General features: G+C 45.5%; 1 protein-coding gene across 1 annotated transcript in view; it reads right to left on the bottom strand.

The window, feature by feature from the left end:
- EML1 (EMAP like 1) overlaps nucleotides 1–22,076 on the bottom strand; it is a 204,870-nt gene extending 182,794 nt beyond the window's left edge. Inside the window, exons 1-2 of the mRNA XM_039911997.1 lie at nucleotides 21,997–22,076; nucleotides 21,565–21,621 (exon numbers count right to left, since the gene is read on the bottom strand). Coding sequence (XP_039767931.1) covers nucleotides 21,565–21,595 — 31 coding nt within the window. The 5' untranslated portion in view covers nucleotides 21,596–21,621; nucleotides 21,997–22,076. The remainder of the gene's footprint in view (nucleotides 1–21,564; nucleotides 21,622–21,996) is intronic.
- Between the last annotated feature and the right edge of the window lie 3,867 nt (nucleotides 22,077–25,943).

The raw sequence follows: 25,943 nt of genomic DNA, 5'->3' as shown, positions 1-25,943 counted from the left end.
CAGTTCTTCTTGTAACCCCCAATGGCAAACCAACACACCCACAGGCGTGCATGTGAACCGCCCCCCCACAAACACACACAAACACACACTTGCTCTTTCCAACAGTGCAGCAACAGGAGAAACCAGGGTACGCAAGGGGAGAAAGAAGCCTGGGCACAGACTTGACATCTCAGACAGAGCACATTCTTCCTCCCATGGCAGAGAAACCAGGAGGCAAAGGGATGAATGTGGAACAATCACTTTGTGATTGTGATTTCCGGCGGCGAATATACAAAAGAGAAATGGATGAGAAAAAAACACCTCAGAGGTCCAAGACCCATCGGCCTCTATTTCCTGCTATGGATTCACCGGGAATGAAACTGTTCCCGTTTGAGGGTGGAGTTTCATTATTCTGGTTGGCTCATTAAAGGCACAGCCACGAGAAAATCTGTGTTCTATTCAGCGTGGCTGTCGGAACATTTTTGAGTTTAAAAAAAAAATCTCATTATTTGCTTTTGAGTGTAAAGTCCTGGATATTTTCCGGCTGAGAAAAGAAGAACCTGACCCTGCAATGCACAAGGGAGGGACGGCAAGAAGGAAAGGGTTTAAAGGAATGGCCAGAAGTTGGTGGGGGCGGGTGGAGGGGGGGAGTCTGAGATGAAAAGGGAGGGTGACCCAGACTCCAGGAGAAGAATAATTTGACCATGAATAATCCAAAATGATCTATCTTGAATGGCCCCTAATTGAAGGTTCCAATTCCCTCGTGGGTTCCCAGAGACCTGAGAGAGCTTCTTGGATTTCATCATTCCGGCAGGTTCTCTCCATGCAATTTTGAGACAATGGAAAGTGAGTGAGAAAGACATTATTCCCCCTACTCCTCCCTGTTCTGAGCCCCCTTGGGAAGAAAGCCCTCTTCCAGAGGGGACGATGGGCCAGCACAGGAGGCCCAGAAACCTACATCTTCCCCAACCTATGATGCAGTTAGCTCCAGAACGAGACCGTTCCCTTGTAAGCTCATCGTGGGCAGGGAATGTGTCTGTTTATTGTTATAGTGTTCGCTCCCAAACAATTAGTATAGTACTCTGCACACGGTAAGTGCTCAATATATATGACTGAATCATAACCTCCCTCAGACAATCACCCTTGCTCTCACCCATCCTACCTCACCTCACTCATCTCCTACTACAGTCCAGCCCACACACTTTGCTCTTCTAGCGCCAGCTTGTTCACGGGGCCCCAATCTCGTCTATCTCGCTGCAGACGCCTTTCCCACATCCTCCTCCTAACCTGGAACTCCCTCCCCATCCATATAAGCCAGACTATCATTCTCTCCACCTTCAGAGCATTATTCAGGTCAAATCTCCTCCAAAAGGCCTTCCCTAACTAAGTCCTCTTTTCCCCGGTTCGCTTTCCCTTCTGCGCCTTCAATGCCTTGGATCTGTGACCTTTGGACATTTGATATTCAACCCACCTTCTATCGTACAGCACTTTATGTACACATCTTTAAATTATATGTTATAAATACTTATTTATTCAGATTAATCTGTCTTCCCCTCTAAACTGTAAGCTCGTTAGGGGCATGGAACATGTCCGCTAATTCTGTTGTATTGTACCAAGAACTTAGTACAGTCATCTGCACATAGTAAGTACTCGATAAATACCACTGATTGATTCTTTCCTGCAGTCTTCAGATCCCTAAGAAAAATGGTTACGGTATAAATGCGAGGCCTGAGGTGGCCCTGTGCTGTCCTTTCCACTCACAGGACTTCTCTCTAAAACCCAGCAGGTTCTAACAGGAAGTGTACCAGGGGGTCACAGCAACTGACCTTTATCGAGTCGAGCTGGTTGTATGGTGTCACTTCGCAGAGTGGCCTGAAATTCTTAACCCTTTCCTCCCCCATCCACTCCATCCTTCCCCCATGTCAGAAAATGGAATGCCACACGGGGAAAACAAGCTCCTGGGCCACAATTCTGATAAGAAGGATTTCAAAGCCCTTGTATTTTCCCCTTCAGCCCCAAGGCTGTCCCTCTCACGGCTCAGGAGGGAGGGCAGACAGGCACATCTGGACAGGGGCTCTGAATGGGAGACCCCATGACAGCGCAGAAGGTTGAACTTGCCCTCCCTGTCTGGGGGCTCATGTAGCTGGGTGGGCAAAAGGGTGTGAGTCCCATGTGGGACAAGGACTGTGTCTGCTCTAACTGTATAGTATTTGCCCCAGTGTTTAGCATGGTGCTTGGCACACAGTAAGCATTTAACAGATACCATAGTGATTATTGACCCTGAGGCAGCACTGCCCTCTTGCCCAAGGCCATGGAGGAGCAGGCCTGGGCTGCAGTGTGTCAGGAGGCCAGCCCACCAGAGCCACACCGTCTGCCCTGCCAGAGAGGCTAGCATGGTTCCAGACAGGGTGCTGGGAGTGGGGAGGGCTGCTCCAGAGTGGGCACAGGGGTCCCTTCACCCTGTGTTCCCACTGCTCGGCTCCCGACATAGGCCCAGCCTGCCCTGGGGACCTGCAGGCTTCCCTTCATCCTATCTGGTGGCAGGGTGAGCTGGAGGATCTCCAGCTCTCCTTCACACAACACCTGCTCAGAGCCACCGGTTTGGAAAGCCTGGACTCTCTGGAAAGAAATCATTTTTAATTTCTCCCCTGCTGCTAATGATTCTACTCCTGGCCCACTCAGGTTCAGCTTAATCAAAGCCTTTCCTCCTTTGATGGCTCTTCACTGCCAGCAGGTGGCAAGATCCCTCCCCTTGGGGCAGGGTGGCCACCCCCAGGGTGGGGGGCTGTGCGAATCATCGAATCATCGCCAGGTGAGGATGAGGACGACCACCATGCTCCAGGGGCTAGGCCCTGGAGCTGAACTGAGCATCCTCCTGGGGAGAGTGGATGTCACATGGCTGAGGTAATTCAACTGGGCATCTAGTGCCGCAATATTTGAGGCTCCTTGAGGTGTGGTCACCAATAAAGCCTTCCATAGAGGCTAATCCTTAGGTCCAGGAGGAATAATAATAATAGTAATATTGGTATTTGTTAAGCACTTATTATTTGCCAAGCACTGTTCTAAGCACTGGGTTAGATATAAGATAATCTGGTTGGACACAATCTCTGTCCCACGTGGGGCTCATAGTCTTTATCCCCATTTTACAGCTGAGGTAACCGAGGCACAGAAAAGTGAAGTGACTTTCCCAAGGTCACACAGCAGATAAGTGGTAGCACAGGAATTAGAACCCAGGTTTTTCTGGCTCCCAGGCCTGTGCTCTAATCAGTAGGCCACACTGCTTCTGGGAATCTACTCTGCTCCTTGCACCAAAAGCCCTAAGAAAAGTGGGATACACTGTTCTAACTGTACTCGGGCCTTTCCCTATGGGAAGGGCAAATCTGTTAAACAAGAATTTACAGCTCACCCTGAATCATCATCAGTGGCATTTTTCAGCCCTTACTATGTGCAGAGCACTGTATCACAAGTTAGTAGTTCAGATTGTTCTCCAAAGTCTCCCACGTTGGAGTCATTTCTACTTGGCAGGGATGCAAAATCCTAGAGAGGATGGTGGTCAGTTGGTCAACAGGGGTCTTATTGGGCAACTAGGAGGCAGTGTGAGCTAGCGGAAATAGCATGAGACTGTCGGGAGACCTGGGTTTGAAAAGCTCATCTCTGTGACATTTGGGAAGTTAGCATGGCTTAGTGGGAAAAGCACGGACCTGGAAGTCAAAGGACTTGGGTTCTAATCTCAGCTTTGCCACTTGCTTGCTATGTAACCTTGGGCAAGTCACTTAACTTCTCTGTGCCTCAGTTTCCTCAACTGTAAAATGAGGATTCAATACCTAATCTCCATCCTACTTAGAGCCTGAGCCCTCCATGGGACTGTGACTCTGTCCGACCTGATTAATTTATATCTGACCTGATTAATTTATATCTAGCCCAGCACTTAGAACACTGCTTGACACATAAGTAAATTCTTGACAAATACCATGAAAAATTTCTCCAATCAATCTCTCTGGTCCCCAGTTTTCTCACCAGTAAAATGGTGAGTCATGCTCACCCACCCTCTTAGATTGTGAGCCCCATATGGGCAGGGATTGTGTCTGATCTGATTATTTTGTAACTATCCCATAATGTTAACATGTTTAGCACACAGTAAATGCTTAATAACTACCGTAAGTAAATAAATGCATAATCCATAGGTTGCAGAGCACTATTCTTGGTGGTTTGGGATGAATCAAGAAAAAAGACTCAATCAATTCCTGTCTTGATGGAGTTTACCATCTAAAGGCAATAACAAAAAAACATCCAACAAACCTTTCCTGATCTTTAAAGATGCAGCCTGATCCCTGGAGTTTATGCTTTCTTATGCAGAGCCTGTTTCAACTCTCTCCGCACTAATGAAGTAAATATTGGAACTGGAGAGACAACATCCTCCATCCTGCCTCTTAACGCCCACCAAATTTAAATCTCCTTGTCAAGGACTTAATTGAATATGTATTGAGCAGTTCCACTCCTTCCCCTCTCTTCAATCTTCCTGGCCCCCAACTCCTCCAAGAAGTTTTCCCCAGTCCTCAAAGCCCAGAGTTGGAGGCTTCCTAACCTCCTACTATCCAAGTCCAGAGAATTATCAGCAAGAATAGTTGGGGAATATTTGTCCCATTTGAATGTCTTATTCTTAGCTCCTCTCCTAGCCCTCTTTCAAAATTGCTTGGAGTCTCATCTATCCTTTAGGCTGTATGATCGTTGTGGATAGGTGGTGTGTCTGTTATAATGTTATAATGTACTCTACCAAGCGCTTAGTACAGTGCTCTGCATACAGTAAGTGCTCAAGAAATACTGACTGTCTGAGGCGGTCTGCTTTAAGGGCAGTCCTACCTGGAAACAGGAGGTATGGGTTCTGTGCAACTAACATTCAGCAACCCTTCTAGGCTAAATATCCTCTACCTTTTATTGTTCCTTCTCCTGGATGGCAAGGAGGACTGGATATTTGATGGATGGGGCTATTTGGAGAAGGTGGATTTCTGGTTCCTGAGTCCCCCCGTCCCTTACAGAGTTGGGATCTAGCGATGGCTTAGATGAAAGGAAAATGGTGGAAGGAATTATGGGCTCTCAGGTCCATGGGGAAGAGGTGTAGGATAGAAGAACAGAAGCCAGAAAGCACAGATTCAAGGTTGAACCAAGGTGAAGAAGGCAGGAAGGAAAGTGGCCCGGGATGGGGGAAGGGAGGAGGGTTTATGTAGACCCACCTTCACGTTCCCTGGAGCCTCACCACACTTACTGCCGGAAAACAGAAGTGACCATACCCCACATACAAAGACTAAGCCTGTTCCTTTTAAATCCCTTTCCTCCACCCACTTTCGCAAATTCTTTCAGGGTGAAATGTAAATTCATTTTTGCATGTCCTGTCACCTCCTGTTCAACTTATCACAACAATAATAATAACATTGTCTTGCACTGTGGATTAGCAACCTTCCACCCACTGGAACTGGCTGATGTGATCAGCTTCCCAGCTTCCTGTTGGCTTTGGTCCTGAGCCTCAGCATTTCCTGGATGGTGTGCTGCAGGACACTGTTATCCTAGACCTGCACCAAGGAAAATAATCCTTCTCCCAGCTCTCAGTTATAAACCACAGGGTGGAAACCGGAGACGAGAAAAGAGGGGAATGGGTCAGAAATCTACCAAAATTTTGCTGCCCCCGGAGATTATTTTTAATGGAATTTGTTAAGCACCTACTATGTGCCAAGTACTGTGCTATGTACTGGGGTAGATGCAAGCTAATCAGGTTGGACATAGTCCATGTTCCACATGGGGTTCACAGTCTTAATCTCCATTTTACAGATGAGATAACTGAGGCACAGAGAAGTTAAGTGACTTGCCCAAAGTCACATAGCAGATAAGTGGCAGCATAGGGATTAGAATACAGGTTTTACTGGCTCCCAGGCCCTTGGCTAAACCACTAGGCCATATTACTTTACTTGACCTTGACAAATCAGTAAATCAGCCATTGGTAGTTACTGATCATTTGTGCTTGGTTCAGAACACTATACTAAGAACTTCAGAGAGCATAATACAGTTGATAGACACTATACCTGTTCTCAAGTAGCTTAAGGTCTAATGGAAATAATGTCACTACCAGATGATCAACCCCACCAGATATTATCCCATCAATTCCACCCAGGGAAGGCTGGATGAAACCCTCAAAGCCTTATTGAGGATACATCTCCTCCAAGAGACCTTCCCTAACTAAGCCCTCCTTTCCTCTTCTTCCACTCCCTTTTGCCTCACCTTGACTTGCTCCTATTATTCATCCCCCCTCCCAGCCCCACAGCACTTATGTCCATATCTGTAATTTTATTTATTCACATTAATGTCTGTCTCCCCCGCTAGACTATAAGTTCATTGTGGGCAGAGAATGTATCTGTTATATTGCTATAGTGAACTTTCCCAAGCTGTTATATTGAATTTTCCCAAGCATTTACTACTGTGCTGTGCACACAGTAAGCACTCAATAAATATGACTGAGTGGATAAGGAGAATATGCTAGGTCAGGATTAAGAATTCGCTAGCTCAGTATTAAGAATCAGTGGGACTCCCGGCCCCAGCAGGGTTAGAACAGTCCCTCACACATAACATCTGTGACGTTGGCAGCAAGTAAGCTCTCTGTGGGCAGGGAATGTGTCTGTTTTATAATTGTGTTGTACTCTCCCAAGTGCTTAGTACAGTGATTTGCACATAGTGCTCTGCACACAATAAGTGCTCAATAAATATGACGGATTGATTGCTGTGAGGGTTCTGGAATGCTCTAAGGGTTCTGGGGTGCAGTGACGGTTCTGAAGTACTATGAGGGTTCTGGGGTGCTGAGAGGATTCTGGTGGTCTGAGGTTCTGGGGGTGCTCTGAGGTTCTGGAACGTCATGAGGTTCTGGAGTGTGGGAGGTTCCAGAATGTGCAGTTCATTCAATTCATTTAGTCAATCGCATTTATTGAGTGCTTACTGTGTGCAGAGAATTGTACTAAGAGCTTGGGAGAGTACAGTAAAACAATAAACAGACACATTCCCTATCCACGCTAGCTTACAGTCTAGACCCGTGGGGCGGGAAAGAGAGGGACAGACATTAAAGGAATAAATAATTTACAGCTATGTACATAAGTGCTGTAAATGGGGCTGGGAGGGTAAGGAAGAACAAAGGGAGCAAGTCAGGGCTACATAGAAGTGGGAGAAGATGAAGGGGGGCTTATTCAGGGAAGGCTTCTTGGAGGAGATGTGCCTTAAAAAAGGCTTTGAAGGAGGGAGAGTAATTATCTGTCGGATTTGAGGAGGGAGGGCATTCCAGGCCAGAGGCAGGACGTGGGCGAGGGGTCAGCGCGAGATAGGTGAGATCGACGTGCAGTGAAAAGGTTAGCATTAAAGGAGCGAAATAATAATGTTGGTATTTGTTAAGAGCTTACTATGTGCCGAGCACTGTTCTAAGCGCTGGGGTAGACATAGGGGAATCAGGTTGTCCCACGTGGGGCTCACAGTCTTAATCCCCATTTTACAGATGAGGGAACTGAGGCACAGAGAAGTTAAGTGACTTGCCCACAGTCACACAGCCGACAAGTGGCAGAGCTGGGATTCGAACTCATGAGCCCTGACTCCAAAGCCCATGCTCTTTCCACTGAGCCATGCTGCTTCTCATGTGAGGACTGGGTTGTAGTAGGAGAGTAGTGAGATGAGGTAGCGGGGGCAAGGTGGTTTTTGTTTGATGCCAATGGAGAGGAGTTTTTGTTTGATGTGGAGGTGGGTGGGTAATCACTGAAGACTTTGGAGGAGTGGCATGACATGTCCTGAACGTTTTTGTACAGTTCTGGAATGCTGTGAAGTTTTGGAGTGCTTTTGATACTGCATTGCTTCTCTCTCTCACCTACAATACCCTTCTGCCCCCAACACTGTACAACTTTACCCTTTGGCAGCCAGGAAGGAGGCAGTCCAATTTCAGAAGATAATAGCAGGGGACTCAGTCAATTGATAGCATTTATTGAGCTCTTATTATGTGCAAAACACTATACCAGGAACTTGTCTTATGCTGTCAAGTCATTTCTGATCCATAGCGACACCATGGACATATCTCTCCCAGAACATCCCGCTCTCCATCTGCATTTGTTCCAGTAGTGTATTCATAGAGTTTCCTTGGTAAAAATACAGAAGCGGTTTATCATTGCTGCCTTACATGCAGTAAACTCTAGTCTCCGCCCTCAACTCCCTCCCATGCCGCTGCTGCCCAGCATGGGTGAGTTTGGGGAGCATATAATAGAATGAGTAGACCTGAGCCCTGCCTTCAAAGGGCCTACAATCTCAATCTCACATGAAAGACAGACAACCCAAATACATTACAGGTAGAAGGGAGCAATAGAGTATAAAGAGATGTACCTAGGGCTACTGGGAAAGTGGGTACACTGTCATATCTGGGGTGACATGGAAGCGCTGCAGTGGCAGTTAAGGACATGTAGGGTGGGGCAATGAGAGATTAGTAATTTTTACTTTGAGAGCAAGCAAGGCCACACCTGCTGTTTAAGGAACAGCCATTGATCTCCAACCCTACAGGTCTCCTAGCCGCTGTCAGTCCCTCAGTCAATCGTATTTATTGAGCCCTTACTGTGTGCACAGCACTGTACTAAGAACTTGGGAGAATACAATATAATAATAATATAACAGGCACATTTCCTACCCACAGTGAGCCTAAAGGAACAGGAAAGAGCAGAGATGTTCAATCTATCAACCAATCAATAAATGGTATTGATTGAGGGCACTTACTGTGAGCAGAGCACTGTACTAAGCACTTGGGAGAGGAAAACATAACAATATACCAGACACATTCCCTGCCCACAATGAGCTTAAGACACAGGGAAGAGCAGAAGTGTTCGATCAATCAGTCAAACAGTAAATCAATGGCATTTTTTGAGAGCACTTACTATGTGCAGAACACTGTACTATACGCTTGGGAGAGTACAATATAACAATATATCAGACACATTCCCTGTCCACAGTGAGCCTGAGGCACAGGGAAGAGCAGGGGTGTTCAATCAATCAACCAATCAATCAATGGTATTTATTGAGAACATTTATTGTGAGCAGAGTACTGTACTAAGCACTTGAGACGGTCCAATATAACAGAGTTGGTAGAAACATTTTCCTTCTCAGACTTGGAGGCTGAGGTTCATTTAGCTCCATTTCAAGCCAAGTTCTGGGGCCACCTATATCTCACTCAACAAGGAATGGTCCCACATAAGACCCCAAATCCTTCCCAGCCCCCCTGCCTATGGCCCCCTCTCACCAAACTGTAATGTTTCAGCCTAGGCAAGGCTCCTGCCAGATTCAGAAATACGTGTGAGTAATAATAATAGTAATAATAATGATGATGGTATTTGTTAAGCGCTTACTATGTACCAAGTACTGTTCTAAGCACTGGGTATTAGGGTTAAAGCATCCACAACTCCTCCCCATCCCCCGAAGCAAGCCAAAGCCCAATCACAAGGGTCAGAAACTTTCACAACCTCTCGGCTAGACCACACCAAAAATCTCAACCATCCCCAGGATGACCTGACTTTTCTAAAGTATTTTAATGGACAGCAAAATCCTCGTTCTCCTATCCGTCTTTCCCCATGTCTACTTTCCCCAAATGAGATCTAGAATCACCCAGACACCTCTTCTTCTGTTTTGTGTTTTTTAATGGTATTTGTTAAGCACTTATGTGTCAAGCACTGTTCTAAGCACTGGGGTAGGTACAAGTTAATCAAAAGCAGCGTGTTCTAATGGAAAGAGCATGGGCCTGGGCGTCACAGGACCTGGGTTCTAATCGTGGCTCTGCCACTTGCCTGCTGTGTGGTCATGGGCAAATCACTTCACTTGTCTGTTCCTTAATTAACTCATTTGTAAAATGGGGATTAAGATCGTGAGCCTCGCATGGGATATGGACTGAATCCCACCTGATTATCTTGTATCTATGCCAGGACTTAGTAGAGTGCCTTGCACATAGTAAGTGCTTAACAAATACCATTAACAAATGATAAAAAAAAAAGATTGGACATAGGCTCTGTCCTATATGAGGCTTATAGTTTTAGTAGGAGGGAAAAACGGTACTGAATTCCTATTTTAACTAAGGCACAGAGCAGTTAAGTGACTTGCCCAAGGTCCAACAGGAAGCAACTGGCAAAGCTGGGATTAGAAGACAGGTCCTCTGAATCCCAGGGCTGTGCTCTTTCCACTAGGCCATGCTGCTTCTTCTGTTTTGACTATTTTGGTCCTTCTGCCAGCTTCCTGGTAGCAGGCCTGGGGCAGAGTTGGGGGCAGGGAGTGGATAGGGTTGCAGACCTTGAATATTCTCTTGTAGTTTATAGGGCAGCAGCAACTCCGACTGAATATCAGTCCTATTTAGGGTTTGGCTCTATTCTTCTCTTTTGCTTTACTAACACTCGTTCCGCTCCTCTCCTTTCTGAAAACCTAGCAATCATTCCATTTATTAATTAATCAATGGTATTAATCAATCAATGGTATTTATTGAGTGTTCAATATGTGCAGAGCACTTTAATAATAATAATGATGGCATTTGTTAAATGCTTACTATGTGCCAGGCACTCTACTAAGCACTGGGGTGGAGACAAGCAAATCACATTGGACACAGTCCCTGTCCCTTATGGAACTCAGTCTCAATCCCCATTTTACAGATGAGGTAAGTGGGACACAGAGAAGTACAGTGACTTGTCCAAGGTCACAGAGCAGACAAGTGGTGGCACCGGGATTAGAACCTTTTGACTCCTAGGCCTATTCTCTACCCACTACACCATGCTGCTTCTACTGTACTAAGTGCTTGGGAGAGTACAACACAATAGAAAAGGCAGCAGACACTTTCCCTGCCCTTAATGAGCTTACAGGCTAGAGTTGGAGGCAGATATTAATATGAAAAAAGCTCTTAGCTTCCCAGCTAGGCATGAACTCTAGGGAATTCCCCCCTGACTGGTCTCTTGAGAGTCTCTCCCTTTGAATCCCCTTTAGATTGTAAGCTCGTTGTGGGCAGGGAATGTGTCTGTTATATCGTTATATTGTACTCTCCCAAGCACTTAGTACAGGGCTCTGTAACATAGTGAGTACTCAATAAATGTGATTGACTGACTGACACACATGGTAGGTGGCCGATCAGCCCTCAAGCCTCAGTCCTGACTCATTTCAAACAAGGCTGTCTTAATAATAATAATGATGGTATTTGTTAAGTTCTGACTATATGTCAAACACTGTACTAAGCGCTGGGTGGATACAGTAGATACAAGCAAATCGGGTAGGACAGAGAACCTGTACCACATGGGATTCACAGTCCTAATCCCCATTTTACAGATGAGGTAACTGAGGCCCAGAGAAGTTAAGTGATTTGCCAAAGGCCACACAGCAGACAAGTGGCAGAGTGGGATTAGAACACATGACCTTTTGACTCCCAGGCCCATGCTGATTCAGCTCATCCCAGTCACCTCCGACAGGGGAATCCTAAAACCCCTGGAAAAACTGGTGGAGTCCTGCAGACCCCTTGGACTTTGCTCCAAAGCATCACATTCCCAAGAGATGCGGCAGGGTTGGCTAACTCATCTCTAATTGCTCTCCTTGGGAAAAGATAACCCCCATTCTCCCTTATCTTCCCGGTCACTCTGTGCTGCTCTACCCCACCCTCCGATGCTGAATTCCAGGTTTCCCTTGGTGCTGGTCAAATACTAACTGCTCTTCTCTCACTCTCTTCTGCATCGCCCTGTCTTACTCCCTTGGTTCTTCTCCTCACCCAGCCCCACATCACTTATGTCCATTTTATTTATTTGTATTGATGTCTGCCTCCCCGTCTCTAGACTGTAAGCTCATTGTGGGTACAGAATGTGTCTGTTTATTGTTGTATTGCACTCTCCCAAATGCTTAGTATAATGCTCTGCACAAAGTAGATGTTCATTAAATACAACTGAGCAAATGATTGTGTGATACCATCCTCGTAGTGCTTTCCCAAGCTGGCAGCTAACCAGGCAGCCATCATGGCAGGAAAGACAGGCAGGACTGACAGTACTGGGGCAGGTGTTTCCTCCCTGAAGTCCAGGTAGCTCCCCCTGGGTCAACCTTGCCCTTTCCTGGGACACATTAGTCACTTGTTACAAGTTCCTCTAATCCTTCTGGGCCAACACTCTTCAGCTGTTGGCCACATCCACATGGTTAACCCTGTGTCCTAGGAGCCTGGGATGAGGTGCTGCAGTGCTGTGCCCGGAAGCCTCTGAGTCCAGCAATTCAGGAACAGCTGTCGGAGGATGCCCACAACTGAGAATTTTGGCTACAGGGCCCACGAGGCTGTACAGATTGCACAGTAAGGTAAAAATTGGAGGGGAGGGGCTGATTAAGACTGAGATGATACAAATCATGATAATCCAGAAGGCCTGCTGCCAAGGATTGTTGACAAACAAGAGGATTGGGAGAAGAATAAACCAGGAAATGATAACCATAAGGGAAAAAATAGACTATTCATGGTCAGGGAAGTGACAAAGGAGAATCAGTCAAATGTAAGAAGGGCGTAAACTATGTGGAGAAGCAGCATGGCCAGGGTAGAGAGCACATGCCTGGGGGACAGGAGACTTTGATTCTACTCTGGATCTGCCACTTGCCTTTTTTGTGATCTTGGAAAAGTCACTTCTCTCCTCTGTGCCTCGGTTTCTTAATCTGTAAAACAGAGATTCAATATCTGTTCTCCCCTAGACCGCAAACCCTTTGTGCGACAAGAACTTTGTCCTATCTGACTATTCCACATATATCCCAGTGCTTAGAGCGCTTGGCATATGATAAGCACTTAATATCACAATTATTTCGCTATGTAACATATTCTGTGTGAATTTGAAGGTAGTGGTGAACCCTTACTTTGTTTTTTAAGGCAAATTCTCCTCCTCCATTCTACCTGGCTGATAACAGGGGGCAATGGAGGGAAGTAGAGATAGACGGGTCACTGTGGACAACACCCCTCCACTCTGCCCCACCTCAAGGAACCTCCAAATCTCTGAGAGTGGGATAGGTGAAAAAGAAGGAACAGGAAGGAGGGGGAACAAAGGACAGTAAGAGAAATACAGGAAGGTGGGAAAAGAGAAGATAAACAAGGAGAGGTGAAAAGTTTAGCAGGAGCAGGAAGGGAAGGAAGGGACTAAATGAAAAAGAGGAAGAGCCAGGTCAAGGGCAAGTACCCAGGGATACGGAACTGGGGACAGAAGACTAGGTAGGAGGAATGTCATGAGGGAAGGAAGGTGGAGGCAGTGAGAGAAAAGAAGAAACATGGGAAGTAGCATGGCCTAATAATAATAATGATGGTATTTATTAAGTGCTTACTATGTGCCAGGCACTGTACTAAGCTCTGGGTTAGCTACAAGCAAATTGGGTTGGACACAGTCCATGTCCCACATGGAGCTCTCAGTCTCAATCCTCATTTTACAGATGAGGTAACTGAGGCACAAAAAAGTGAAGTGAGTTGTCTGAGGTCAAACAGCAGGTAAGCGGCAGAGTCAGGACTAGAACCCACAATCTTCTGACTCCCAGGCCTGTGCTCTATCCACTACGCCATGCTGCTCCTCTAATATACTACGCTCCTTTAATATGTCATCTCACTTCTCCTCCCGGAACCCAAGGGAGACAGATGTAGGAGTGAGCATCCTGATCCCGGCTCAACAGCGTATGTGTCTCACTTCCCACCAGTATATTTGTTTCCAGCACCTAGTACAGTGCATTGCCCACAGTGAGAGCTTAATACATACTCCTATAATTATTACAGGGACTAATAGACACACTCAATACTCAATTGTTTCTCCTACCTGTAATTTATTTTAGTGTCGTTCTCCCCCACTAGATTCTCAGGTCCCTGGAGAGCAGGGATCATAACCTACCAATCTATTGTTTCCCAAGGATTTGGTCCAGTGCTCTACCCACTGCGAGAGCTCGAAAACAACCACTGATTGATCGATTGATCAGTGCAGGTGGGTTTGCTAAAAGCTGGGCGATCTAAAGAAATCCTCAGACTGGGGCCCCTCCTATAGGTGTTTTGGGGCCCACTTCCTCATGTCTCTAACTCTCTTTTCTTTGGCTATCCCAGCTTCCAGCTTTCACCCTCTGCAAGCCCACTGGAGGCTAGGGCATACCCGGGCCACTTCTCCCTCCTCGGGGTCAGGGATTCCACTGGTCTGGTATACTAAACTCTGGATTCCTAAACCTTCCAAGGGGCCTACCTCTCCTATTTAGGGCAAACAGTGCTTCTGGATAAGAGGCGAAGCTTAGAATGAAGGTTTCTGCATGTCTCAAACCGGGCAGAGCCTTCGCCTAGTGTGAGGCCGCCTCTAGACTGTGAGCTTGTTGTGGGCAGGGAATGTCACTGTTTATTGTATTGTACTTTCTCAGTGCTTAATATATACAACTGTATGAATCAATGAATAAATAAACGAACCGGAGTTACTGAGGGCCCAGGGTGGAGTAAGTGCCATCTATCCTCAGAAACTCTCATGCAGAGTACCCCACCCTTTAAATCTCTCTTTCTGCCTGGCTCAATCAAAATCCACTGGCGGGGCCCAGATATGGAGGAGAAAGTCCACTGAGTGCCAGTTAACACCAAGCTTTTTATTCTGAATCTGCAGCATAAGGGATTTTATTGTGGAACCACATCGTACAGCAAATCTGGGTGTGCTCTTGGGCAACAGAGTATTTTCTGGCTCACTCCTTAGTGCCCAAGCCTGTTTGTGATTCAATGGGTGGGCCCAGAGATTTGTCACAGTGCACATATTCCCTCCAGATTCTCCTAATTCAGGATGATTTGTGAGTGTGTGTGCACGCGTGCACACATGTGCCCACAAGTGTATGTAGGAGTGTGTGTAAATTCATTCATTCAATAGTATTTATTGAGCGCTTACTATGTGCAGAGCACTGTACTAAGCGCTTGGGATGAACAAGTAAATGTGAGTATGAGTGTGTATGTGTGTATGTGAGTGCATGTGTGAACATGCATGTGTGTGTATCCTCTAGACTGTAAACTCATTATGAGCAGGGAACGTGTCTGCTAATTTTGTCATATTGTACTCTCCCAAACTCTTAGTATAGTGCTGTGCATATAGTAAGTGCTCAATAAATACACTTGATTGGTTGATTGATGTGTGTGTGTGTGTGTGTATGTAAATGTGGGTTAAGTATATGTGAATGGATCTGTGGGCATGCTCGTGTGAATATGTGTATGAGTTTATGAATGAGTGTATAAGAGTACGAGCGTGTAAATGTGGAAGTGAGTGTGTATATAAGAGTGTGTGCATTCATGCACGTGTGTGTACATGAGTGCATGTGCATGTGCATGTATGTATATATGTGTATATAAGTATGTGTGTGTGTGCATATGTGCTAATCAGATTCCGGAGGTCAGTGTTTTCAAGCTCTAATGACATTCCCAGAAGGTCTATGTTCTGAAGAGTTTCCCAGCTCATTTTATGACGTTGTCAGTGCTTAGGCAATGGCTAGAAGTCTACATGGAGCAAGTTTGAGGGCTTCCCCAGTGCTTCAGGACACCTGGATCCCTGTCATGAAAACCTCAAGACTCAGGCCAATTAGCATAGGCCCTGGATGTGGAAGTCAGCCTGGGGCCAAGTCAGAACTTTAGGGAACACTAGGAATCCAATTCAATCCCTCATTCTGCTCTTCCTCCAGCTATGGGAGTCACCTGCTATTAATAATGATGGTATTCATTAAGTACTCTCTATGTGCCAAGCACTGTTCTAAGCACTGGGGTAGATTCAAGGTAATCAGGTAGTCTCATATGGGGCTCACAGTCTTAATCCCCATTATACAGATGAGGTAACTGAGGCACAGAGAAGTTAAGTGACTTGCCCAAAGTCACACAGCTGACAAATGGCGGAGATGGGATTAGAACCCACCATCTCTAACTCCCAAGCCCGTGCTCTTTCCACTAAGGCACACTGCTTCTCACTAAGCCATGAGGTCAGTGGAAGTTTGTTGGGGTGACAGACCCTCTGAAATCTTCATCATTAAACAATGCTGCATGTAGAGTGCCTTGTGTGCAGAGCACTGAACAAGAGACTTGGGGAACAGAGAAAAGAAGTCTAAGCCCACTCCCTGCCCTCGAGGGGTTTACACAGGGTGCCAGCTCTACTGGAATGATGGGGGTCCCTCAGGTTTCCCTCAGGGGAGGGGGGAGGAGGCCTGTAGTTTTCACCCCCAGTGGTTTCCCTTGGACTTCCAACTTGGCTGATCTGGAGCTTCTAAACAGGGTTGGATAGACCCAAAAATTGGATCTCCCAGAAGAGATGAGTTTTCAGCAGGATTTGAATGTATAGCTTATATGAAAATGACTCTCGTACCCAAAGGGGAACTCCATCCCCTTAATCTTTGCAGGAATTTCCATGTAAAAATCAGTCAGCTGTCCACAAAACAGTGAGGTAGGCCCAAGGGGATCTCTTGACACCTCGATCAAGCTGAAATCAATTCTCTTCCTTGTATTTCCCTAGCAAAATTCCCTAAAAAACCGATAAGGTAAGTGTGAGTGAAAACTCCTGGGTTTGAACCCCTGGGCCATTTCTGGCATCTCCAAACTCTATCATCCAAGTTGGATGCTGCAAGATTACACCAAGTCCCCACTGTTTCTGGCAATTCTGCTTGAAGACATTCCAGAGCACGACCCATTACCATATGCTCTTTACAATGAATACTGATATAGAGTAATAACCCTCTCATTTGCCCCTCTTATTTTCCTTCAAACACAGTGCCAGGGTCTTTGACTTCACAGGTTTCCTTAATGTCAAAAGTTAAGGAAAGAGCAGCCACTGATGTAACCCACAATTCTCTATAGGCTGGAGGCCTATAAAGATGTAGCAGAGCTACTCCAAAGGAATATCATTCGCACAAGGGGAGGTGCTTGAATAATTGATGTGTTGGCTTTTATCGGCATGTAGGAATGGCAGTAAATCCATGTTCAGTGTCCTACAGGAGTATGTCAGGTGCCAGTAATTGCTAATGAGGAAAATAATGAAATTAAACAAAAACCCACAAACATCCTTCTCAAGTGTCTAGCTGTTACATCTTCCTCTTAACTGCAGATTGGGAATATGAATGGCAAGAAATTCAAATATTCCAACACATCAGATAACTTTCATCCCACCAATCCATACTGAAGTATTCAATAGTTGGTCAAATTTCATCCTGGGAAAATTACACCAAACAGAGGTTTTGTTAGTCAAAGACCAAAATGGAAATCATTTAGCAATAGATCCACTTGTCAGGAGATTTTAATTGGCAGCTACAGATTACAAGATGTTCATGTGACAATATTTCTATGAATGCATATGCTTCTTACTATAAATACAATGCCGGCTTCACAGAGATGCTAGGCTCAGAGCTCCATCAGAGAGCATGGCCAAGGGTAAAAGAAGCAGCATGGCCTAGTGGAAAGAGCCCAGGCCTGGGAGTCAGAGGACATGGGTTCTCATCCCTGCTCTGCCATGTACCTGCTGTGTGACCGTGAGCAAATCACTTAACTTCTTTGTGCCTCAGTTCCCTCATCTGCAAAATGGGGATTCAATTCCTATTTGCCTTCCTTCTTATTTTGTGAGCCCCACGTGGGACCTGATCATCTTGTACCCCAGAACTCAGGAATTTGCACATAGCAAACACTTAAGAAATACCACAATTATTAGTAGTATTAATTATTGATGATAATAATAATTAAAAGAGCATGGTCCAGAGAATCAGGAGACCCACAAATCCACAGTATTTACTGAGCACCTTTTGTGTGCAGACCACTGTACTAAGCAGTTGGGTGAGTCCAACAGAAACAAGAGATATAATCCTACCTCAAAGGATTTTGCAATCTAATAACTTGAGAGACTCAGAATAGATTATTATTACGAGGAAGAAGAGAATGTAAAGATGGACAAGTGAATAAATTGGTACTTAAAGAGAGTATATAAATTGATTCATACCAAAATAATAATGTGGGTATTTGTTAAGCGCTTACTATGTGCAGAGCACTGTTCTAAGCGCTGAGGTAGATACAGGGTAATCAGGTTGTCCCACATGAGGCTCACAGTCTTAATCCCCATTTTACAGATGAAGTAACTGAGGCACAGAGAAGTTACATGACTTGCCCACAGTCACACAGCTGACAAGTAGCGGAGCCGAGATTCGAACCCATGACCTCTGACTCCCCAGCCCGTGCTCTTTCCACTGAGCCATGCTGCTTCTCAAAAATTTAAAGAGCGACTCTGGCAGGACTCGAACCCACAACCTTTGACTAGCTTCCTCCACACTAGAAGTCCAATGCGCTATCTATTGCACCACAGAGTCAGATAAATACTATTGATAAAAATACTACTGATGGCTATGAATGCATAAATGGGGAGGTGGGAGCTGGAAGAATCAATCAATAATATTTATTGAGCACTTACTAGGGTGAAGAAAATTCATTGGGGAATGCCTTCTGAGGAGGTGAGATTTCAGGGGGGCTTGGAAGCAGGCCTGGATTCTAACCCCAGCTCTGCTTCTGGCCTGCTGGGTGACCTTAAGCAAATCATTTAAACATTCTGGGACTCAATTTCTTCATCTCTAAAACTGGGGTAAAGATGTTTGCCTTCCCTACTTAGGAAGTAAGTGTGTATGAGACTGGGACGGGTCTGGTCTGATCATCTATCTTATCCTGGTGCTTGGTATATAGTAGGCGCTTAATAAATTCCATATTTATTTGAGATGTTACTTTCAACCCCTTGTTCCTCTAAAATATTAATGCTGAATGAAATTTCTTAAGGCTGAGTTTTTCATAAATAAAATCAAATTACAAAACTGAGTACCTTATATTCTTAGATTGAGAAGTGTCCCCCACTTCCACCCCCAACAACCAAGGAACAGGGACCATGTCAAATTACCACCTTTGTAGTCTCTCCCAATGTATGGTACAGTGCTCTGCACACAGTAAGTTCTTAATAAATATTAGCAGTACTACTGTCAAAGTCACATTCAAACAGACATTACCAATAATTACAAAAAGCAGACAAATTAACTTTGGATGATAACCCTCCGGGAAATCATGCTTATTTCCCGGAGGAATTTTCTAACTCTCTAAACACGGAGGAAACTTCCTCAATAAGAGTATTTCAGTTGCAACTTTGGCCTTTCAAAATTATTCAGATCCCCTCCCAATCTCTTCTCGGCTACCCAGACCCCAGACACACTGTTGAGAAGATTCACCACTAATTTCCTGAAAGAGTAGAAGCTTCCTAACCCACTGGGCAACATGACTGCAAAGAGAAATTTTACCCACATGCTACTACACATAGTGACACCAGTTTCATACTTCACACCAGACATGGGCTAAATATCATCTCTGTCCTCCTGAAATAACCTCCTCAGCCTATGCAATTTAAGCGCTTTACAACATGGCTTGGAGAGGATAGTTAAGTTACTAGCTGTCTTCTGAGGTAAACTGTACTCTTCCAAGCGCTTAAAATGGTGCTGTGCACATGGTAAACCCTCAATAAATACCAATGATGCTGATAATAACGCTAAAATAAGCAAGAAAGAGGCCCCCTTAAGTTTTTCATTTATCTTTCTTTGAATATTATAAATTATTTATGTACATTAGTGTTTGTCTCCCCCCCAGTGTCTATCTACCAATCCTGTTGTTCTGTACTCTCTCAAGTGCTTAGTACAGTGTTGTGCACAGTGCAAGCACCCAATAAGTACCTTTGATTGAATAAAATGATTTTGAATCATCAATGATGAGTAGAGGTGTTTACAGGTCTACTTGTAGTGTGGACTAGTGGATGGAACAAAGGGTTGGGAGTCAGAAGGACCTGAGTTCTAATCCCGGCTCTACGTATATCTGCTGTGTGACCCTTTGGCAAATCACTTCACTTCTCTTGCCTCAGTTATCTCACCTGTGAAATGGAGATTGAGACTGTGAGCCCAAGGTGGGACAGGAACTGTGTCCAATCCAATTACCTTGTATCTACCCCAGCACTTAGTACAGTGCCTGACACATCGTAAGTGCTTAACAAATACCACAATTATTATTATCATAGCAAAAATATAATGCAGTTTTCAACACAGCTAGAAACCTGTCCTTATCACTCTGGCTACTTCCCACTTGCACAAAAGGCCAGTCCTGAATGGTGGTGTTGGAGTTGCACCCATAATAATAATAATAATGTTGGTATTTGTTAAGCGCTTACTATGTGCCGAGCACTGTTCTAAGCGCTGGGGTAGACAAAGGGGAATCAGGTTGTCCCACGTGGGGCTCACAGTCTTAATCCCCATTTTACAGATGAGGGAACTGAGGCACAGAGAAGTTAAGTGACTTGCCCACAGTCACACAGCTGACAAGTGGCAGAGCTGGGATTTGAACTCATGAGCCCTGACTCCAAAGCCCGTGCTCTTTCCACTGAGCCACGCTGCTCTGAATAGTATTGCAATATGGAGCATCATTTAGCAGCAATCTCCTCACAAAACTAGTTAATAATTATGGTATTTGTTAAGTATTTACTATGTGCCAAGCACTGTTCTAAGCGCTGGGGGAGATAGAAGGTAATCAGGTTGTCCCACGTGGAGCTCACAGTCTTAATGCCCATTTGACAGATGAGGCAAATGAGGCCCAGAGAAGTGAAGTGACTTGCCCAAAGTCACACACTTGACAAGTGGCAGAACCGGGATTAGAACGCTCGACCCCTGACTCTCAAGCCTGTGCTCTTTCCACTGAGCCTTGCTGCTTCTCTACTCCCACCTGTCAGCAGTGGCTCTCATGCAGAGTCACATGAAGGAAGACGGGGGTCATGGATGGGTGGGAGTCCAGGGTGGAGGGAAGGAAGCATGAAGGGGTACAGTGCTTCAGCACTTAAAACAGTGTTTTGCACATAGTAGGCGCTTAATAAATACCATCATCATTATTATTATTATTATTACATGACTGAGAGAATGAAGTCTAGCCACATGACATCCCAGCAAAGTTTTTAAATCCCCCAACCATGTTTGCAACTACTTGATCCTATTAGCTATCGATGAAATGTCTAAAGCATATCGTCTCCAAACCCAATCCCCTTTCAGGAGCTAGATTCGGGCTTTCCTTGTGTTTACATCCAGACTTCCTTTCCTGCAGAGTCTCTGAGCTGGAAAAGGCTTGTCCGGGATGTTTACACACAGAGAATTCGTTTCAAGAACATTTCCTAGACATTCTTCCTCTAGAGGCTCCACCGACCACCGAGAAGAGAACGGCACGATGATTCGCCCCAGAAACTCAGATCGTTTTCCCAAAAACTAAACCGGTTATTTTGGACTAATCAGGGAAGGGAGGTTTTTTTGCAGTCCAAAAAAGGGACAAAACCGAAGCAGCTCGAGCAGGCACTGTTTCTGAACTGTTTTTCTTTTCTGGCATTCTGACTCAACTTGATGTCCCAACTCCAATGAGTGTGTGTGTGCGCGCGCGCATGTGTGTATGTAAAAGAGATATAGAGAGAGAGACTTTGCAATCTGAGCCTGACTCTCTCTGTACGGCTGCTGGGGGATTGGGGTAAATATAAATCTGGCACTCACCCACAACGAGTCCCTCGCAGTCTGACATCATGTAAAAAGAAGTTCTCTCCTCCCAGGCTTGGGGAAAAAAAAACACACAGGAAAAGACAAAGTCGAGTTAGTTCTTCTGTTCCTGAAATCGGGGGGTGTGTGTGGGGGGGGGGGGGGAATCTAAACGTTTCCAGCTGCTCGTCTCGCCTACATCTCCCCACCCAGGGAGCTCGAGCAATAATTCCGCGTCTGCCCTCTCATTATGGGATGTGCAGATAAGAATGTCCTTTTGAGCCAAAAGAGTATGCTATTGGTGGATAAATTGGTTATCTTCCCTCCCCTCCACAGTATCCTCTTTAATGTCACAGAGGCACACTGCACAGTTAAAAGGCCATACAATATTTATGAAAAGGCTTTTAAGCCACACCCTGAAAATCTGGGTTCTCCAGGAGGGATAATTACCAGTTGAAGTTTACTGTCAAAGCCCCAATCCCGTTTCTGAATCTTCCTGCTTCGAGTGACCCCCTTCGATTCTAGCCAGGACTTCAGCTCCTCCTCTGGGGGGCTGGGGGAAAGGAGGCAGGGGCAGGGGGGCGAGGAGGGCAGGGGGTGGCACCCACTTCAGTACCATCTTGGGGATCTCCCAGGGAGGAGGCGGGGGAGGTTTACATTTTTAGCTTGGTGGGGCTGTGGGGGATTGGTGGAGAGGCACTTCTCACTCTGGGCCAGGAGGGTTTTTAAAAAGAAACCAATCTAAGCTTGGCTGGAGAACGATAGACATCCTCACTTCGAAATCCTGAATCCTTGAATCCTGACTCCTGATATCTTGAATCACACCAGGTTTAAATCAGACAACTTAGAAGCCGAAAACTCCAGATTCAAAGTGAGTCACTAACTAAATAAATCACTGATTAGCGAGCTGTCAGCCTCACTCGGAAAAATTAAGCATTTTCTTTGTCCAAAGATCCTGTACGTTTTTGCTTGAACTATTTCCTCGTTCCCTTCTCTGCCCACCGGAGACTCCAGCAGGCTGGAATGATGATGCTGAAGAGAAAGGAGCTGAGTGTCAGAGGACTGAGTGGCTTTTTCTCCCTAGGGGACCATGTACACTCTGTGTTTCAGGGTGTCAGCCTGTTACCCCACAGGAGGTCCGTTTTAAAGGAGGAAAGGCACCCTGAGGAATGATTTTTTGACTAAGGGTGGGCCGATTTCCCATTCCCTACATGATTTATAACCCTGCTATTATTCCCTTTCCAAAACTCCCCTACAATTCTTTCCCCAAGCAAGACGAAAACACGTGGGTCTACAAATTGAGCAATCAGTTACATTTATTGAGCTCTTAGTTTGTGCAGAACACTGCACTAAGCATTTAGGTGAATATAACAGTACCCCCTGCCCATAAGGAGCTTAGAGCCCACAGGAAAGTCGAATGATCTTGGTCATTGAGCTCTAAATATCCCAAATAACCCAGATATTTTGCACTGAGACCCTCCCTGAAATATCCCGAAAGTCCAGGCCAAATGGGCATATCTGCAGTCAGAATTAACTAGATAATATATAGACACAGATAGTGGGACTGATGGAACCCCCAGGCCGTCCTTGGGATTTCTGGCCTAAAGTGAAAGGCAAAGGGCCGTGTGAACACAGAACCAGATGGGAAATGAAGAGTGAATAATTACCCATCGATGCACCATTTTGTCCTGAATCCTTCAGCTTCCTTATCTCCCCAATCTTAATTTCCTGCCCAGCTCTGATGATAAAAGATGGGGCTTTTTTTTCCTCTCCTCACCAGGAATGCCTCAAATTCAACTGTGAGAAGCAGCAGGGCCTAGTGGAAAGAACACATGCCTGGGAGTCAGAGGACCTGGGTTCTATTCCTGGCTTTCCCCTGTATGTGCTGTTTGATCTTGATCAAGTTAGTTAACTTCTCCATGCCCTAATTTTACTTTCTGTAAAATGGGGATTAAATCCCACTCCCTCCTATTTAGATTGTGAGCCCTATGTGGGGCAGGGAATGCGTCTAACCTGATTATCTCGTATATACCACAGTGTTTAATATAGTCCTTGGCAGAAGGTAAACACTTAACAGATACCATTAAAAAATTATAAAATGCTGCCCCTCCCCTGCCAATAATGATGGGAAACAGGTCCCTCTCACTCCAGAATATAAATTGTCAAGGATCTTTCTAGACTGCGAGCCTATTGTTGGGTAGGGATTGTCTCTATTTGTTGCTGAATTGTACTTTCCAAGCGCTTAGTACAGTGCTCCGCATACAGTAAATGCTCAATAAATATGATTGAATGAATGAATAAATCTTAGTCATCCTAGTCCCACTGGTCAGCAGGAGTGGCATAGTCACTTGTTGGCATGGGCAACAACATCTATGACATCCACTCAACAAGGGTGTTGACTAGTTAGCAATAGTTCCTGGGTGGTCATCAGAAGTTTCAGATCGGCATCCATTCTGTCTCCACCAAAAAAAAAAAAATGCAACCAAAGGAGCAAGAGAGCTTAATACAGTGCTCTGCACACAGTAAGTACTCAATAAATATCACTGATCAATTGAGGGGGCTGGCTTAAGCACCTTTGAGGGCCCAAGCACTCTTTCTTCTGCCTACTTGTTTGAGAATCTATGAGATACAAAACCCCATTCTGAGCTTTTGGATGATAACAAAAGCATAAGATATGAACAAAATCCTCGAGAAGCTTCCAGTAATAATAATAATGATATTTGTAAGGTGCTTATTATGTGCCAGGCACTGTACTAAGCGCTTGGGTGGATACAAGCAAATCAGGTAGGACACAGTTCACTCTAACAGGGGAGACAAGCAGAAAAACGGATGAACATGCAAGAGTGGGGAAGAGTAGAGAGAAACAGCAAACAGGTGGTTTATTAGACTGTCAGCTCCCCATAGGTAGGGACCTCCCCCACTACTTGTCCTGGATGTACCCCAAGCCCAGTGCTTATCAAGCAGGAGACTTACAGCACAGGCTGTTGATAAGGATATCTCCCAGGATGTGTAGGGAAATACATCAATAATAACAAAAAAGTATATGGACAAGTGACTTGGAGAGGAGTCCGGGCCATGGAAGGGTAACAAGGGCCAGAGCAATTTCCCATACCAGGTCTTTCTCCTGGCTGTCTTGTCTCTCCTCTCCCCAAAGATCTCCTGAGTCTGCTGCTTTCTGCCATCTTTCCTATGTCAGTTTCTGCCACTGCCACGTGGAAAGACCATGGCCCTCTGAATACTCCCGGGTCCACTGGCTTCCTGGGGCATTCAGCCCTCTTGGCGGAGGGCTGCCCTCCTCTTGCTCGATATTGTCAGGGCAAGTGTCTGCTAATTCTGTTGTAGAGTACTCTTCCAATCGCTTAATACAGTGCTTAATACATACATAGGAAGTGCTCAATAAATACCATTGATTGACTGACAGATGCCTTATGTGATGGGCCATGTTTGAAAGGCCAGAGCTTTTAAATTAAGGACTTTCAGAGCCCCCCAGGAGCCCCTCCATACTGAGGGGGTTGAGCCCCCCCTGCAGATTTTCTTCCTGCTGAAATGGAGGAAAGTTCCACCTGGAGTCAACCAAGCGAGCTTGGATCCTGGGGTCAGTTTATGCAATAGGAATGGGATCCACTTCCTCTCTCCCCCATAGACACACACACACAAAAATTCCCATCATTTTCCTCACCCCGATGTGGTCCTCATGTGAGCCCCATCCTTGTAGGTGGGGAGCTATAGAGGAAGAGAGGGAAAGGAGATTTCCTAGATGCGGGGGGGGGGGGGGGTGTTGGTGTTTGTTATGAAATGCAGTCAACTCTGAGTGTAGGGCATCCATACTGTGGGACTATTGCAGCCAAACTCTTACTCTAATCAGAGTTACTCAACTCTTACTGAGTGTGAGCCCGCCTTACTTGCCCTTCAACATTCTTCCTCAAGGTAGGATTCTCTTCATCCTCCCATGGGCCAGGGGTTCCTCTTCCAAGCTCATCTGAGAAGCAGCGTGGCTCAGTGGAAAGAGCATGGGCTTTGGAGTCAGAGGTCATGGGTTCATATCCCGGCTCTGCCACTTGTCAGCTGTGTGACTGTGGGCAAGTCACTTAACTTCTCGGTGCCTCAGTTACCTCATCTGTAAAATGGGGATTAAGACTGTGAGCCCCACGTGGGACAATCTGATTCCCCTGTGTCTACCCCAGTGCTTAGAACAGTGCTCTGCACATAGTAAGCGCTTAACAAATACCAACATTATCATCTTGGAAATGTTCACTACGGTGAGCTCACTGTAGGCAGAGAATGCATCTACAAGCTCTCCTATATGTATTCCGGAGGGCAGAGCACACAGTAAGCACTGAATAAATACCTTTGTTAGATTGATTGAAATATCACAATGATCATTCATTCATTCATTC

This window comes from Ornithorhynchus anatinus, chromosome 1 (assembly GCF_004115215.2).
Source record: "Ornithorhynchus anatinus isolate Pmale09 chromosome 1, mOrnAna1.pri.v4, whole genome shotgun sequence".
Lineage (NCBI taxonomy): Eukaryota > Metazoa > Chordata > Mammalia > Monotremata > Ornithorhynchidae > Ornithorhynchus > Ornithorhynchus anatinus.
Note: the sequence above shows the minus strand (reverse complement) of the source record. Positions and strands in the feature narration are given on the sequence as shown.